The sequence below is a fragment of the Sardina pilchardus genome, chromosome 21 (genome assembly GCF_963854185.1).
Source record: "Sardina pilchardus chromosome 21, fSarPil1.1, whole genome shotgun sequence".
Lineage (NCBI taxonomy): Eukaryota > Metazoa > Chordata > Actinopteri > Clupeiformes > Clupeidae > Sardina > Sardina pilchardus.
In genome coordinates this window covers 23,676,852-23,694,393 of record NC_085014.1, presented here as the reverse complement: position 1 = coordinate 23,694,393, position 17,542 = coordinate 23,676,852, and the positions used below count along the sequence as shown (strand labels likewise).

At 44.3% G+C, this 17,542-nt stretch overlaps 2 protein-coding genes across 2 annotated transcripts; both read right to left on the bottom strand.

Moving 5' to 3' along the window:
* Window positions 1–38: 38 nt before the first annotated feature.
* nox1 (NADPH oxidase 1) lies at window positions 39–6,178 on the bottom strand. The gene is made up of 13 exons (XM_062525018.1): window positions 6,133–6,178; window positions 5,892–5,987; window positions 5,410–5,520; window positions 5,144–5,228; window positions 4,302–4,447; window positions 3,974–4,155; window positions 3,035–3,161; window positions 2,776–2,868; window positions 2,276–2,517; window positions 1,698–1,860; window positions 1,336–1,482; window positions 925–1,049; window positions 39–808 (listed from the first exon to the last, which is right to left on the bottom strand). Exons 1-13 carry the CDS (start codon window positions 6,175–6,177, stop codon window positions 682–684), a joined length of 1,689 nt encoding a protein of 562 aa, XP_062381002.1. The 5' UTR covers window position 6,178; the 3' UTR covers window positions 39–681.
* A 431-nt stretch (window positions 6,179–6,609) lies between these two features.
* Window positions 6,610–15,532, bottom strand: xkrx (XK related X-linked). The gene is made up of 3 exons (XM_062524875.1): window positions 14,406–15,532; window positions 9,352–9,614; window positions 6,610–8,639 (listed from the first exon to the last, which is right to left on the bottom strand). Exons 1-3 carry the CDS (start codon window positions 14,816–14,818, stop codon window positions 7,633–7,635), a joined length of 1,683 nt encoding a protein of 560 aa, XP_062380859.1. The 5' UTR covers window positions 14,819–15,532; the 3' UTR covers window positions 6,610–7,632.
* Window positions 15,533–17,542: the final 2,010 nt, after the last annotated feature.

Here is a 17,542-nt window from a genome sequence, read left to right as displayed (position 1 = left end):
ATTTTGTTATTTGCCCCAAGAAATGACAAGAGACGGTATTTTGTTGAACATGTATTTGTCTTTCAGACCTAAATAAAGAGCCTCAAAAGATGAGTCATGAGACGACAGTATCTCAAAAGCAGTCTGATAGACATCTATACAAGAGGAAATTCCTGTAACAGAACTTTTAAAACGGTGTAGATGTACAGTAGTTTCCATGACGCCACATTTCCTTGTCTGTGAAAGATGAAGTCCTACACAGATCAAGGATCCCTGCGCTTTGAGCTAACCGGAACCTTTTTTTAAAAAAAAAAAGATTTCCTTTACTGGCACTGGCCACGTGGACCTCTACCTGGAAACAGTGTGGTGTTGCATAAAACACGAGTTGCACGTTTACAAACGCCACCCAGCAATCAAATAAGGGTACAAATCTCCAACCTAGTAGCATCAGTGCAAACCCAGAAGTATCAAGTATTTATTAGAAACAATAATGGATGTCTTTGTGTGCACAGCACACAGTGTAACCTGTCAAATGAATGTCTTGTCCTTATAGGTAGGCCACTACCACTAGAATTAACAGGGTCTAGCCCCCCCCACCCCACCCCCATCCTTAAAGAATCACTCTGGTAATAGCGAGTTGAACTGCAGGCTCATCAGTAACAACATTATAAAACATCGTCCATCTTTCCAGCACAGTGTCACTCAGAAGTTCTCCTTGTTGAAGTAAAACCTTGTTTTCCGGGGGTCTACGTCTGAGTACTTGACGCATTTCTTCTCCAAGACCTTGGCCAAGACGGCAGGGCCACAGAGGAACTGGCCGACCGTGGAACTGCAGAGAGGGAAAGGACGCAGGAAATTACGTTATTCAGTGTGGCCTCTTGTTCAGATCTACAGATATGCGGTCGCTCAACAGGAAAGAACGGAGTAAAGTATAGAAAAACGTACGTGGGGTTCTCTTTGCGAACTTGCTCAAATTCTTTGTCCCAATTTGGCCTGCCATAGTGGGTCTTCTGCTTCAGTCCGGTGACGATATCTGTGTCCTCATCAAAATGAACCATTGCATGCGTTGCCTATAAATACATTGGAATGATGCACGGATGTGAAACCTTTTGTGAATCAATCAGTATAACCACACAGTGCAATTAAGCACTGCAACACTAGTTTAAATTAAGCACATCAACTGTTGATACTCGCCAAACCACGAGTGACAATAAGGCAATAAACCACATCATTTTTGACAAGTTGCCAATTTTTTTTCAAAACAGCCAGAACAGGAAGTTTCAAGTGCAAATGTCTCATAGCCAGCACATGTGTGAAAGCATAGCAACAGCGTGTGTACTGTACATGTGTACATACATGGCTTTTGTCCCAGCCTGTCAGGAAGAGCTTGTAAGTGAGGAAGTCCGCCATGCCTCTCTCCTCCATCTCCGACTCCAGCACCTGCAGGAGGTCGGCGAACCACTCGAAGGCGTGCGTCTCCCTGCACAGCCAGTAGAAGTAAATCTGCAGCCAGGAAGAAGACACCAAAAAGGCTATTTATAAACACGGTCTGCCACCCACCCTAACATGTCATGGAATACTGAGCACCATTCCAGACACATTAAGAAACAAAACAGAAAGACCTTGCGTTGCTGCAGTGTCTGGCACAAACACCAGTTGGACAACATGCTTGTGAGCACTCCGTGACCCTTTTCACCAGCCAGCTCAAAGTCACATACCTTCCGTGTGCGCAGCTTGGGGTTGGATTCTTTGAACTTGTACCAGATGGATTTCATGATGGAGGCAAACGGGGTCACCCCAATCCCGGCCCCAACCAGCATGGCCACCTCGTAGTCAAACACGTCCTCACTGGCAGTGCCAAAAGGGCCATCCACACCCATTCTGTGAGGGAGATGATACATGTTTGGTACAGACTCAAAGCCCCCTGTCAATTGCATTGTATTGTATTGTATTGTATTATAGTTAGATTCTTCTTGCTATCCACAAGAAGCATAAATATGGCACTATGCTTGGTGCACTGCCAGATTTGATGCCTGGTTGTAAAAAAAAAAAGACTATACCAAAAAATCAGGCATTATGATAAGTACTGCAGTCTACATTTACCATAATATAGATCTTCTGGAACATGTGAAAGATCATTTGTTGATAGGCACAATGTTTTCGTTTCTGCATATAAACATGATCCTATACTGTAATTTCCCCTTGGGGATTAACAAAGTATATCTATCTATCTATCTATATGGAATCCTAATGACATCCAGACAGGTGTTTGTTTCCTATCGGAGACAAAACTCACTTTGGCCCCTGAGCTCCCTCGGGCAGCTCCTGCACCATGCTGATGAGTTTGTCCGTCCAGTCCCCGGCGGAGCGGATGTGCACGCTGAAGAAGTCCTCCTCGGGCGCCGAGGTCATGGTGAACGGGTGCCACTCCAGCTGCGAGATGGACGGGCAGTTGAGGAAGATGTACTGGCCGACGTCCATCTTGAAGCCTTTCTTCGTCAGCTGCAGCTCCAGCACTTTGGAGGGCCGCATCACAATCTGAGAGAGAGAGAGAGAGATAAGGAAACATACTGATAACGTCAACACGCAGGTAAACCATGCTAACATATTCATGACACCGATACTGACCATGCATAACTTGTGCATGTAAAGAGAAAGTTATCCAGAACACCAAGGTCAAGAGGTTGATTCTCAAAGAAAACACCCTACCTGTGTCTGTGCTTTTTAAAAGACATACTGTAGACGTTTTTGATGCTAAATGAATCAAATGTAAGGGTCTCTCCAGGACACACTCACCTTTCTGTATTCGACCTTCTGCATGTAGCGAATAAAGCGCAGCAAGCGCTCGCACAGGTAAAGGAACATGGGCCCAATCACCCACATCCAAGTCTGTGTAGGAGATGAGTTAAAACAGTTAGACAAGATGAAAAAAGCACCTGGTTGTTTATGGACGGATGGTAATTGTGCTGTACTGTATACAACACTGTCATTTATATACGTAGCGTCTACACGAGGCCCTAACTGAACTTCTGACCATGCTTGTCTTGGGCCTCACCTGTGGAAATCCTCCAGCAAACTGAGGTATCGGGCACTCAGGAATTGTGCCCCATTGCTCAGGTCGACTAAAACAAAAGCTTGTGTTATGTGGGGGGTCTGTGGTCTGCTGACTCCGCACAATCCGTCTGGAGGAGGAAGCAAGGCGATGATTAAAGCAGGTATACCAGCTATGCCTGCTAATACAGTACATATTTTTGGAAGTCATTGTATTATGTGTTGTGTATCAATGCAATTAACTTAAGTGAGTGTGCACTTTTGACAGCTTGCCTCATTAATGGGCAAGTGCTACATTGCAGAAAATGAAGAACATAATAATTTATTTATGAAAGTAGATTTATATTTATTTTATACTCCAGCCTCAACACTTTCAATAATGGATATTTTTTTATGTTGCCAAGATAAAGGCTAATGGTTTGCCAACATTAGCTATAATTCTAACTCCCCTGACATCGTCGTCATCAGCATGGGCTTTAGTCTCTTTTAGCTAGCTGTTTGAAAACAGCTCCATGCAGAAAAGACAGAAACACTTGTTCTCATCTGATAGTAATAAGTCATTGGTATGCTATATCATACAGTAACATTTTAAAGAAATGCTTTATGCCTTTGTTGTCCTCTCCCAAACTTATTTTGGACATATTCATCCCTTTTTGCTCCTTTTTGTCCTCTTACCCACATCAAACAGGGTTTGAAATGCTTCACGAGCCAGGTCAAAATAAACTCAAGTAAATGCCTGATGATGTACTACCAGTTGTATCTCTAGTTGAGAAGAAGGGGATTTGGATGGACAAATGTACTAAGCTCAATCAACCTTGACCTCAATGTCCAGTATTCTTCATATAAACAAACAAACAAACAAACAAACAAACATGTGTCTGACATTTTCATTTTCACTTTCCTACAGTTACCAGTTATGTAGCAAAACAGACTGGACCCTTACCCTGCTCCATGGATGACCAGCCCAATGAAGAAGACCACAAACAGGTGGTGCGTGTACCAGAAGACCTCAAAGTAGCTGCGGCGGATGACCTCCATGGAGGAGGTGATGATGAGAATGAGCGAGAGCGTGATGATCACCCCCGTGATCCCAGCCAGTGAGGTGAACGCAAAATGAGTGGGAGTCTGAAGCGGTGGGGGGAGGGCAGGGCAGAGCAGAGCAGAGCACATGGTATTGATCAATTGCTGAACCACTGAACCACTGAACCAGTTCACTGAACTGAACTGGCCAATCATAATGCATGAAACTAAGTTGATTTGTCCAAACTTACAGTGTTGTTTGATCGAATAGGATTCAGGTAGGTGGTGTTGCCCTCGTCCTCCAGACGGGACAGTGCGTCGCTCAGAGCATCATAATCCCCCCGGATGCTGTCATTGTACCATTCAATATTCAGCAAATGTGCAACAGTGTGCACCGCTACAAACAAAATACAAATGGCTGTTACATGAGTGTTTATCATATCTTACAGCAATGCCTTTCAGCTTTTGTGGTGTGGTTCTAATGGCAGAGTTACAGTTATGTTTATCAGTGGATTTAGGACTGAATAGTGCAGAGTTGGCTGAGTTACCCATTACAAGGAAGAACCTTTCTTAATAGCCTATATATTAGGAATGTGTCAGTACACAACAAAAGGGTTAAAAAAGAAAAAAAAAAAACACAGATGACTCAATTAATTAAGTGTTTTTTTTTTTATCCTCCTCAAACACATGCCTTATTCCTGAAAAGGGCCTGTCTGAAAATCACCTTTGTTTGAGTTCACCTTTGGTAAATATTTGGCTTATTTTGGAGCTCTTTGGAATTTCAGTCAAGCCGTTCAGAAGGAGTTGCACGTGACGTGTTAACTCATTAGCTCGTATCTGACTCTAGTCTAGACAGATGGGTCAGGAACCTGCCCGAGGTTTCTTCCTGTAGGCTATCTCCAATACTAGAGAGTTTTTCTTTGCCCCTGTTACTGGGCTCTCTTTAGCCTAAATGAAAGCGTCATGACATGTCTATGTGTAATGTTTTGGCGCTCTATAATAAGAAACCGTTTTATCTAAAGAGTGACAACATGTTTAATATAGGCTAGGGAATTACTTCAAATTGTACATTTAAAATAGATGAAATATTTACCCGTCATTAAACCGATCATGTAAGCGGCGAGTTTGTGGAAACTGAGATTATGATCAATCTGTTTCCTCATGGTTCGCCCACAGCACTAAGACAGCGAGTGCAAGAGGAGAGCAAGAGGAGAGCAATTGTCACAAATGCTTTTCTCAGATATACAGTAGGCCAGCAGGTAACACACACACACACACACACACACACACACACACACACACACACACACCATCAATCCATCAATCTATCACTCATCACTTGACCAATTAGTCACTCACCATGAAAGTCCCTCGTATGAGCGAGAGCAGGTTGCGGCAGACGGGCAGCAGGATGAGCATGCAGTTGAAGTTGAGCACAGCAGCAGGAGCACGAGCCCATGCCAGCGCAGACTGAAATCGCAGCACACACCAATGATACACTCACGCTCGCCAACAGCCCCGATTCAAATCATTGTCTGATCATTTTCCATCTCTACACCCATATGTGTGTAAACTCACACCACGTCAAGTTACACCACTATGTTTTGTTACAGCATCTGACATCTGCCACAACATCTGACGGCTAAATAACACATGTTCATCAATGTCAAAAACATATCCGAGTCTGCCATTTTTATAGGCTATCCGCTCATTCAACCGTCCCGGACAGTAGCTATAGCTAAGACTTTTAAATCAAATGCCATATATTCATTCACCTTTTACTTAACAAAACATTGTATTTTCCAGCTCTAAACAATATCATTAATGATGAAGCAGCTCACCCCCAAAAGATGTCTTGTGTAGATGAACTGATCTCCCAGATCGTAAAAGAAATAGAACCAGACGAACAGAAATATGTTGATGCCCATCCATATAAACTGCAGAAAACACCAAGATAATTAGGACATTTAAAAATGATAGAAAACATTTATTTTCTCACAACAATAAAGCAAAAATAGGTCTTGATTGGTTTATAAATGGAACCCCTCATGAAAAACGACAAAACAAAGACTACATCTTTACCAATAAGAAGGCAGTGAACCCGTGATTAACAATCCAGTTCCCCATGTTTGCGTTTAGACTAGTGGTTACAGGTGCATTGCATTTATATAGGCTACCTGTCGCCGTCCTGCCCAGACTCCACCCCTCAGGTCAGTTCAGAGATTGATCCGAAACGAACGAGGAAGACAGATAGGGAGAAAATAGCGTTGCGAAATGCAGGAAGGTTCTTTCAAGTGCAAACGTGCCATTCTTCTCATATCTTAGCACAATAGACAATGAAAGTCATTTTACCAGTGACATTTAAACGACCCTTTTGTCCCCTGATCATCCTCACGTAAATTATGAAACAGTTTTACATCATAATTCCACCTCTATCTCCCTTGCATGTCACCGAGATTTGGGTCTCATGATCCCATCACATCAGAAAACCTTTAACTGAAATGTGGTCATCACAATATTGTATTACTTTACTTTGTTAAAATAAATAGCCCATTGTTAAACAACAATTTATTTATTTATTTGTTCATTCATTCATAAGGACATCATGAAGCAGTTTCAAGGCACTTCCAAATAAAAATCAGCTCAGTGTGAATCATTACAAGTATATACACATACAATACCAATAAGTTGGATCATCAGCAATTGTCACACATATAGCCTATATACAAATACAAAAAAAAACTACTGTTGCATATTTATTCAGTTTCAAGCCACTGATAACACAATATCAAATTAAATATGGCAATATGGCAACGTAAACGTGTAGGTCCCATGCATTCCAACATATATTTTTCCCTCTCATATATTGTCTCAAGCACACAACAAATTTCAGTGTTGAACTGTAAGGAAACAATCATTGGCAGTGTTAATTTGAACTTCAAAGTGCATTCAGACACAAGGTGCTAAGGCCAGCTTCAGAGACTGGAGCATTATCCACTGGTATTAGCGTGAGAGGGGAGTAGTCTCGGGGGGGATGCCCCAGATTACCAGGTTATTCCCTCCAGAAAAGGCCACTCTTGGCTCTTGTCCCACACACCTGGACTGACGTATCCGACACATGCAGCGTTCGTGAAGGGAGCCTTTGTGCATCTCCAGCTCTGGAACATTCCTGTATTTCCTGTGGTCCACCGTCACTGGACTATGAGGATCAACCATCTGAACTGACTCCCAACACACCGTCCAGATGTGAACAATGCGGAAACAAACTCAGGCTCGGCTCAACAATACAAGCTGTTTACGAAGCCATGTTAGACATATAGACACAACAGATCAGCTCAGTAAAAGTGTATTTACATAATATCATCTACCAGAGAGATAATTCCATATCAGTCTGGCTTCCTCCCCCTCCCTTCCCTGAGGTCAAATTGCTATCTTTCTAAGACTCCAGCAGGTGGCAGCATTGCACCATCGCCAACAACCTCAACTAACAGTCAGCGGTGATTGTCCTCGACACAAATACCATGGCATGTACAGTAACTCAGATTCAGTGTTGTGTACTACTAATACAGTGTATGGCCTCAGTCAAGTCTCAACCGTCACTGAGTTATGATCGGCTGAGTCAACAAGGTCGTCGACTATGTCCGTTTCCCGATCTCCCATCTGATCAGTGTGAGCATTAGCTGGAGGTTCCTCCTCTGGCGGCAGCTGTACCGTTAGCTCTGGTGGATATTCCTTAGGAGGTTCTAGCAGAGGTTGTGGAGAGGCCTCCTCCTCGTCCTTAACTAGCAGAGGTTGTGGAGAGGCCTCCTCCTCGTCCTTAACTAGCAGAGGTTGTGGAGAGGCCTCCTCGTCGTCCTTCGCCGAGGAGGGTTCCCGCCGCTGCCCCTCCTCGTCCTCCGCCCGGGGCTCGCTCCGCCGGCAGCAGAAGCAGCGCAGGAAGTCCTCCACGTTGTGGTGGAAGAGGCGTCGGCACGGGTGGCAGAACTGGTAGAAGAGGAGCATGAAGAAGACGGCCAGGCCGTAGCACACCACCAGCTGCACCACCAGCAGCGGCGCGCACACGTACTCGTAGAAGTCCGACTTGTACAGGTACCAGAGCACCGTCAGCAGCACGTTCTCGGCGAAGCGCGCCGCGTAGTAGAGCGCCACGCGGTTCCAGCGCGGCTTCTTCTCGATCAGGTCGTGGTCGGCCAGGTTGAGCTGCACCGCCGACCAGCAGAAGACGTTGATGCAGGCGTACAGCAGCGTCACCATGCTCAGCACCACCACCGTGCCCACCTTGCTCAGGTCCTTCTCCACGTTCTCGGGCAGCGAGCCCCGCCGCGCCCAGAACTCCACCCAGGGCAGGAAGAAGAAGAAGAGCAGGTTGGCCAGGCCCACGGGGACGATCCAGACGTTGAGCGCCGTGCAGAAGAGCACCAGGGAGACCACGCGCGTGGCGATCTCCAGCCCGCGCCACAGCACCATGCACAGGTAGGCCGGGGCGCGCACGCGCACCTTGTACTCGTCGTACTTGATGTTGATGGCCAGCACGCTGCACACCAGGGCTCCGTAGGTGATGGAGATGAGCGTGATGATCATCAGAACCACTGGGGAGGAGAGGAGGGGAGAGAAGAGAGTGGGTCAGATCATCACCACCTAGACGTGAGCTGTGGACCTACTAGTGGGAAGTAGGTCCATTGATTGAGATGTTTATTCAGAACAATGCTGTGTAAATATACTGGCGCTACCAGACTCACATACTGTATTGTGCTCACATACAGTTACATCACTCGCTCTATTTAGCATGTCCACCTGAGCTGTTGTGTATAATAACACAAAAGGTGAACAGGTTCATTTTGTTTTGTTTGCAAGCTAAGTCTACCTTGCTTGTCTGAACTGAGGTTACAATACAGACAATAATTGTATGGGTTTTGAAGGTACAGTACATAGAGAATACTAAAGATGAAAAGGCTAAATGTAAAGTAAAAACACACCTTGATAAGTCAACAGAGACTCAAAAGAGAAAAGACAAAGATCTCCAAAAAAAACTACTGTAGCAACTGCTCCTATTTGTAATACATCAACATGCCTAAAATAAATGCAACTGTGAGTACTTTTCCTATACCGAGCTATGTGAACACAGCATCAGTAAAAGTCCCTTCCTAATTCCCTGTGCCGTCATGATCCAGACATTCTATTGCCTATACTGCATAGATATTACATACGCCTGGGATAGAGGAAGACATCAGTAAAAGCCCCTTCCTAATCCCCCTGCTGTGCTGTTCCCAACATCTCTTGCCCTACTGCATAGATACATACGCCTGGGATAGAGGAAGACGTATTTCTCCTGGATGGTGGCGTAGAGCTGCAGGGTGAGCTGTGGCGTGGAGCCCAGGAAGGCCTGGATGATGGCCGTGCGCTTGAAGGCGTTGCGGTGGACGGCCAGCCGGCGCTCCGAGTGCCCGATCTCCCACTCCATGGGCAGCCCCTTGCCCTTCTTCAGCTTCATCTTGCGGCTGATGGTCACGTACGGCTCCTCCTGCCTCCCCGCCCGGCAGTACGTCACCACCGCCTCGATGCACCTGTCGGACACCGGGACACAAAGGGAAGGAGGTCAGCTACTGGTTGTTGTTAATGGACCCCTTAAGCCTATCTAACACTGACAGACTTTGACAAGATTTGGGAAAGATTCTTGAAAGATTGTAGTCTTTTGAGGAAAGCTTGAATGAGGGGCATTAGCTAAAAGACTACAATCTTTCAAGAATCTTTTCCAAAGATTCTTGTCAAAGTCTGCCCTTGTACGGTAGGCTTTATTGCGCCATTCAAATAGAAACTCTGTTAGTTCAACTGTTTGATTTAGACCTTGATACGACTAGACCAGTACTAGAGGGTTCTTTTATCTTTCGTGAGATTTACAACATGACAATCAAAACAAATAACCTGCTGCACAGTGTGTCAGTCCCCCAAGTACGCGTGGTGTCATTTTAATCCACAAGAGGGCATCTGCATGCAATGAATACCAGCATTTCTCAGGCCTCTCCTCTTACTCACACTGAAACACTAGACAAGGGTGTGTTCAACAACCTCTCTCTCTCTCTCTCCCCCTCTCTCGCTCTCTCTCTCTAGCACAGCTTCTTTCCGCAGTGCCACGAGCTGACAGCATATCCCAGTTCTGTTATAAGCTCATCCACACGACCACCGATAACAGCATTACTGTGACTGAAATACATTAGCATTATACTGTAGGATGTCATTTGCTCTGCTCCAAATATATCTTTTCCGAGCAGACTAATTTGATGTACTGAAAGAGGCAATCAAGCCACCCCCTGCCAGTCATGCTTCCTGTTCTTCCAGAGGGAAGAACCTCACACAATGACTGCAGCTAGCCAATAGGCAATGACAAAAACAGGTATATTGAGTCAGTGTCAGCATGATTGCCTCAAGGCTGTATAATACAACCGAAACAAGGAAGGAAAGAGCTGGAGCTTGGATGATGCCAAAGCAAGCTCAACAGATTTGCTTACAAAAAATCCCTGCTGCGTTTGTGGCTAACTGCTACTGCCTGACCTCAAAGCCATGGAGCAAGAACACTGTCTCTGAAGTCAGCAGGAAACCTCATGGGAGAAAGTGGTTCAAAGGGTGTGTATTTGTGCTGGTACACAGATGACACAAACCTTGGTTCCTTCTTCAGAAGTTCCTTATTACTTTGTGAGATCAGATTGTAGAGTTGTTGAGTTTTATGGCTATACGTCTGGCTGATACAGATTTAAGAGGCTGATCATGTGCAGTGACACATTAACCAGACTGTACAGCTCTGATTTTACAGTACAACACAACACGACACAGCCCAACAAACACAAAACAGACGTCAGTGAGATGTTCATATTCGTGCACAATGCTTCTGCAGAGGTGTAAAGGGAATGCATTCGGACCAAAGAAGAAGACAGACAATACTTCATTTTTCTACAATTTGGTTTGTACTACAGCCAAAACATAACAACACAAAACAGTCATCCCATATGTGAAACTGTTACCGCCACACTGAAGTTCCTGGTGGCGACAACTGTTGTGAAACAACCTTCTTCAACATACTATGCTGACATTGCAACAAACAATACAGTCACTCAGCTCTGTACAGGTCAGATGATCCACTGTGAGTCATTTTTCAACATTCTTTACTTTCGAAGACATTCACCAAAATGTATCCGCAATTAGCCCAGATTTCTGATTCTGGTGTTTACAACTGGAAAATCTTTTACAACGCCTATTAACTTATCTCTTACAAATGATATAAAGTATGCAACCTTTCAACTGATATGCTTGAACTTGATCTAATGAGCTAAGCCCATGTCTGTATGTGCTGGAAATCTTTGAATACAGGGCAGAGAAAGGAAGAGTTGAGACAGCAGTGATCTGTAATGTGTGCTGCTGGAAAACATCAATCCTACAGTATGTGCCAGACACAGGCCTACACACACTAACCACCCACAGGTGCACTTTAGCATCAAATCCAAACCACACTGGAAGGTATGCAAGGCATGTCGAAGTGAATTTCACCATAAACATTAAGTAAGATTGAGATATCTAGATCATAATGATATAATTCACACATAACGTATAATGAATCGTATCTACATCAGCCATACACTAATACACCATACACCACAAAAAGTTAGGGATATCTGGCTTTTGGGTGAAATTTAATGTTTCAGTACAGAAAGTACCGGTTGGACATGTGCATTCAAAGGTTTAGAGAAGGCCACATAAATTGACCTGTAAAGATTATAGTGGATTTTAGGTTAATCCTGAAATTTCACCCGAAGACCGAACATCCTTGACATTTTGTCAGTAGTGTATAACGAATGGGAAATACACAGAAAAGCTACATCCACTTTACAAGTCTCAAACTTATAGTATTAACTTCAACAGCAGCGTAGCCTATATAGATTGTTCTTCACTGACCATTTCAATATACTCTGACTCATGTTGAAAAACAAAACAATGCAAATTCCACAACCAAGGCACATGAGATAAGGCCTATGAGGGAGAATTTCAATCTGACCTGTTACTATGCTTGACAATACATGTGTGAAAATTCACCTCAGATAAAAACTCTTAACTACAGACTAAAAACACTAAACCCTTTCGCCAATTAAATAACATGAGCAGCTGAGCAAGCAAGCATACATGGTCACTTGCGAAACCTTGGACCTTGGCGTTACCCGGGTAACGGGTGGGAAGTGGCAGCAACAGAGGCAGCTCTGTGGCACGGAGGAGCGGTTATCTTGAGATGGCCGCACGTCTCTGAGCCGATGCTTTGTTTGCGGAAGGGCAGAATAATGGTTACGGAGGTCCCTGCTCTCAGCATCTCAGACAGCTGTGTCAGTCCTCTGTGAGCATATAGACCCGGGCCTGGCTCTCTCTCATGCTGTAAACACTCAACTGGACTGGACTGGCATTTGTGGACACACAGACTGGATTGGACAGGCGTTACAAATCATAGCTGACAAAAAAAAACAAAAACATGGAGACAAGACAAGACTGTCATTGTCTCTCTAAAACTAATATGTAAAACTGGAGCATTTCTGTAATTGCTTTTTCATGAGCACACTCTAACCACTTCTGTCTGATATGAGGAGGCGCAAAAACACACTGCATGTTTATCGCGGCCAACACCAAACTAATAGTTTGTCAACAGTGTCACCACCACAACCCTACAGGCCTAGATTGACAGCAGGGTTGAGACAGGAAGCTCTGCCTGGGTTATGATATGCAGCTTCCTTCTAAAGAGGAGTACAGCGAATGGCGTCCCTCTTGGCCTCCTGACTGGTGGGTGGACATAATTACAGACCCATCTGTTTAACTCCAGCTCACACTGACTCACAGTGGCTCACAGTGGCTCCCTGTTCACCCCGACGCTTGACAGCTCTGTGAACCGGGAGAGGAAGGGTGTAGCGAGCCAGAAGAGTACTTTATCTGTGCAAGCAAAATGCACTGGATGCTCTTAAAAACCTGACCTCTAATGGCAGTCTCCGACTACTCAGCAGATTTAATCAAACAGTGGACGCGCAGTGAGTGGACTGCCTGAACGCCGGGCTTCAGTGGACCTCTTAGAGTAATGGATCCACTCATCATTTCCACCGTCGTTCCACCAATGAATTACGAACTGCAAAAGGCAACCTTCTGCCTACCTACTGTAAGTGGTCTGATGGGGAAGAGGTGGAAAAATCATTATGAATAGTTCCAGGCGTATGGAAAGTCTTTATAAGACATAGCAATAGACATACACAGAGGCTAATGGATATAACTGACCCTCATCACTTGCAAAACATGGATATGAGATACATTAATGTCTATAATCTGCTTTACAATAAAATACACTACATTTGATTTTGTCTGTTCTCTGGTACCCCTTATTGGTTGTTCTACTGCTGTGATCACATCTGTACACTGTGAACTGGCCATGAGGAATCCTACTGAGGGGGTGAGTGCAGAACCAGCTGTGCCTTAAATGGAAAAAATTACAGCGTACAGTGAGAGCTGGGATTGCAGTATTCAAATCCCTACTGGAAACTACTACTGTGGGAGGAGCTGGCAGCAGGGAGGTATTCACATGCTTCACAGTATGATGCCAAATTCATATACAGCGCAACTAACACGTTACACCCAGAGGCCTGATACACCATGTGTGTGATAAGAGGCCTGTATCTGTTCTGTATTGGGGAGTTTCGGTCAGTCTCCACCTGTAGATTCTTGAAGCATTTGTCCTGAATGCTGAACTTTACAGGAAATAGTAACACTTCATGTAACTGTATGATGATGTAACTGTATGAGCCTCAGCAGTTCAAAACAGGTCTGTGGTTCCAGTGCCCCTAGGACTGTTTGAATACATGCACTTAAAAACAACTACTTGTTAAGCCAAGGTCCTCCTTGTAAGCACTAGGCTACAACTTTTGACTCCACCCTGAAAGTGCCACCTGAAAATCGAGTCACTGTGTAGATGGGACAAGTCTGAGCGCATTTTACAAGCACCTTAGTCCACATACCCTAAAGGCTAAAGGCCTATTCAAGACAAGCCAGAGTACAGTTGTGGTGCAAAAACATGTAAGGACTGCAATGGAAAAAGAAAACCGAAAGGAGATATTAAAATCAGGTTATGCTGAAGTTCCCAAAATCCACACTGCTTCAAAGATATGCTGTCTAAAATGTGCAATTGGACCTGGGCTTGGACAACGGTCTCCACCCTCTGTGGTTAGCAAGGCTCCATGCATGTGAAACATGCAGCCTCATATTCATAAAGCTCGCTGGTGGTTTAAGAATAGTTTTAATAGTATCAGACCATATTAAAGCCCGTGCCATGGTGCCTAAATTACCTTATCAATGGCCCCAACATCAGCATGTGCATGAACAGGACCAGGGGCCTGTCCATGCCCAAATCCCTGTGAATGAACGTCAGCGTCAGCTGAATCAGCACCGCCGGTACCAGCATGAAGGCGATGGTCAAGCCCATCCAGATATCATCGTCGGTGGTATGGTATCGCTTGCAGAGTACAGACGCGCAAACTATCTCAGCGCACCAAAGCACTGTGGCAAGTATCACGCTGATGGGTGGATGGACCTGGCTGTGGTTGATGACCAAGACGACGTCTCCGTTTTCGGGCTTGAGTGCCGGGTGGGGGTGCTGCTGCGGCTGGACCTCCACGATTTCATTGTCAGCCACTGTGTCTTTCCTCTCCATTAGCCTACTGTACGGAGTTCCCGATATGTGGCTGGATGACGAAGTCATTCAAAAGTTTCCACTGTTTCAAACAGTGTCAGATATTGTTTCTTCAATCATGTGGAAAAATACGAGAGTAGGCTAGAAATGAAGAGGTGCGTTCTATCCCTAAATACTTTGTTGCAAAATGTGGTCTTCTGAAAAAAGTCACTCAGAAACATTAGAAATAAAGATTGATCCCGTGGCTGAACTGTTTGGTTGATACATAGTATCTTTCATTGTGGGTTAGCCAACTTAATTAATTCCTTGCTGGGGCGTCAAAAAAGAATACGGTATTGTTCATTCGCTTATTTTAAGATGACGTCACCTAAACGATCATATGAAACCACTTCCCACCACGTAAATTTCGATGAATCGTGCATGTAAACACAAACATGAAGTTGCCGACTAGCCTACAGAAACATCGTCGGCCCTTTCCAAAATGACAGAAAAGTTGCAGCGTTCACTTGTACGCTCAGGCACCGGTGAAAGATTGCGACTTGTTAGCCGTCCGTCTACAGCGTTCGACATGACCACAAAACGAAACCATGTAAGCTTTTAAGACTCATTTCCACCAAGTTCTTGATAGGGTCCAAAAGGGAATCGTTCAAGGCGCGAATTGTAAGGCAAACTTCAAAACCAGGTGTGTCCACGATTCCACACACTGCATGCACTGACAAGTCGAACCGATCGCTTGTAGCCTTACTGTATCCGTTGGGTCCTAGAGTCCTGTGAATTCAACCAATGAAGGTTAGGCTACACCGCACAGCTGTGCCAGAGAAGACACTGCATCTATTTTTATGCCATGCTATTCAGAGGAGGGGTTTCATTGAAAACTCTGTTTAAAGCGACCTGGCGGGGAAATAAGACTAAACTTAAAAGCTGTTACAATTCCCCTTCCTAAAAAATGAAATAAAATAAATCATATTTGGAGATGGAGAATGCTTTGTGTTAATAAGCCTAAAATCATGTTTAGGCCCACTGAGATATTCTTATTTTATACAATTTTTATTTTATTTGATCAAGAACTGTCAAGGGCCTTAGAATTGAAATGCCTTACCCATATTTAGGCATTTTTTTGAAACACCCAATGGATAAATATAACGTTGGAAACTATGCTCAAAGAGGCACATTTATCTAACCTATTATGGCTCAATTTACTTTGGCTGAGCCTCTAATAAATTCCATGACTTTTCTGAATACTTTTTTTTTTTTTTTTTAATAAATTCCTAAGGCATACAAGTACACAGGACAGTGACACTGGAACATAAATGTATAGGTGTTGTTGTCCACCGCTCCTTCCCAAACCTCTTTACAAATGACAATTCAGTTGTTACACCACTTTATGGAGATGATCAGTTTCTTGCGTCCCCATTTGTTTTCATAGGAAACCTTGCAGTGGGATCACTGACTCAATGTTACTTGATATGCAGTTTCAGGAAGCTGAAGTATTGTTCAAGCACATACTTTCTATAGGCCCATGTTTTCACCCAGGACGTCGACTCTGTACACAAAGATGGGTCTGCCTTCCTCAGATTCCTTTTTAGGTCGTCTGCTGTGCTTGGCTCTGGTTCAATGTCAGGCTGGACTGTGAGTCAGCCAGAGAGATCCAGGGCTTCTCTGTTGACTCCCACCAAACCCTTTGTATTGCACTGGGAGTAGCACTTAGCATTTGATTACCCCTAGCTCTGCACTCACTGTTTCCTCTTCAAGAAGTGAGGAGACTTGGGCGTGCAAGACCTGTAAATTCCCCAGGGAGAATGTAAAACGGCCATTTTTATATTGATTCAAGATATCGAGTGTTGTGTGTTTGCACAACTGTGAAAAAGCAAACATGAACTGGTTCAGGAGGAATATGGGGAGGAAGATTAGGGCCACCACCTGTTCAGTTCTGTGTTAGTTCTGTTTGAATGTGGTTGTTATTCTAATCCAATACAAATAGGAGCTTTTATTCTCCCCAGTGTTTTGCATGACCTGTTCAGGACTGGCATTGTCACATAGCTAAAGTGGGCATTTTTTTACAGGAGGAAGGCGGTGAATCTCAGTCATTATAGATCTGTATTTATTTATCCAAAACAAATCAAATTTACTTCATGTCCATAAACACAGAGATATTCTATTATGATCCACTTGTATTTCCGTTCACTCTATGTTTTCTCATTCTCGTAGAATAGAGACGGTGAAACACATGACCAGCAAGAAGCCTTCAATGAATGGCCGCAAATCATTGTGGCCACTCGTGTTTCCCCTTTTCTCTCCTCAACGCCACCTCAGTTCAGAGTGAGTGAGTGAGTGTAGTTTCATATTTATGGTTTCAGAGTTCAGCTTAGGTGGGCCAAGGCGAGTGGCTCTTGTTTGCTTTATGTCAACAGAATGTTGTCATGTGGGCTGGTTTGCCAGCATGACAACCGAGAGGTACTTCCCTTTCAAGGAAGCCAACAGAGATCAAGACTGCACTCATGGTGGTGCACTCATACTGAAACTACCAGTCTCTCAAGAGCTCCACCTCTCTCAGTCGAGTCGGCGTAGGCAGCCTGTCTGACTGATGGCTCTTCAGTCCACCTGGAGGCATGGGCTCAGCCCGCAGGCTGAGACTTAATCTGGTTAAAGTATGCCGTAACAGGACACGCTGGAGAAAAACACACGCCAAGTGGACACAAAGAACAATATTTGCTATGAACAGAAGTGTCTGTGGTGATTTGTTTGAAAGGTACACAGTACCACACTTATTTAACACAGAATGTGAAGAAGAAA

Bases quoted from the DNA above. Each gene is read 5' to 3' on its own strand.
- nox1 (XM_062525018.1), bottom strand. From the start codon at position 6,177: ATGGGGAACTGGATTGTTAATCACGGGTTCACTGCCTTCTTATTG. The intron at 4,156-4,301 runs GTAAGTTTGGAC...CCACCGCTTCAG, and splicing joins CTATTCGATCAAACAACACT to ACTCCCACTCATTTTGCGTT. The intron at 2,518-2,775 runs GTGAGTGTGTCC...TCTCTCTCTCAG, and splicing joins AGAAGGTCGAATACAGAAAG to ATTGTGATGCGGCCCTCCAA.
- xkrx (XM_062524875.1), bottom strand. From the start codon at position 14,818: ATGACTTCGTCATCCAGCCACATATCGGGAACTCCGTACAGTAGGCTA. The intron at 9,615-14,405 runs GTAATTTAGGCA...GGTGTCCGACAG, and splicing joins ATGTTGGGGCCATTGATAAG to GTGCATCGAGGCGGTGGTGA. The intron at 8,640-9,351 runs GTATGTATCTAT...TCTCCTCCCCAG, and splicing joins CGTCTTCCTCTATCCCAGGC to TGGTTCTGATGATCATCACG.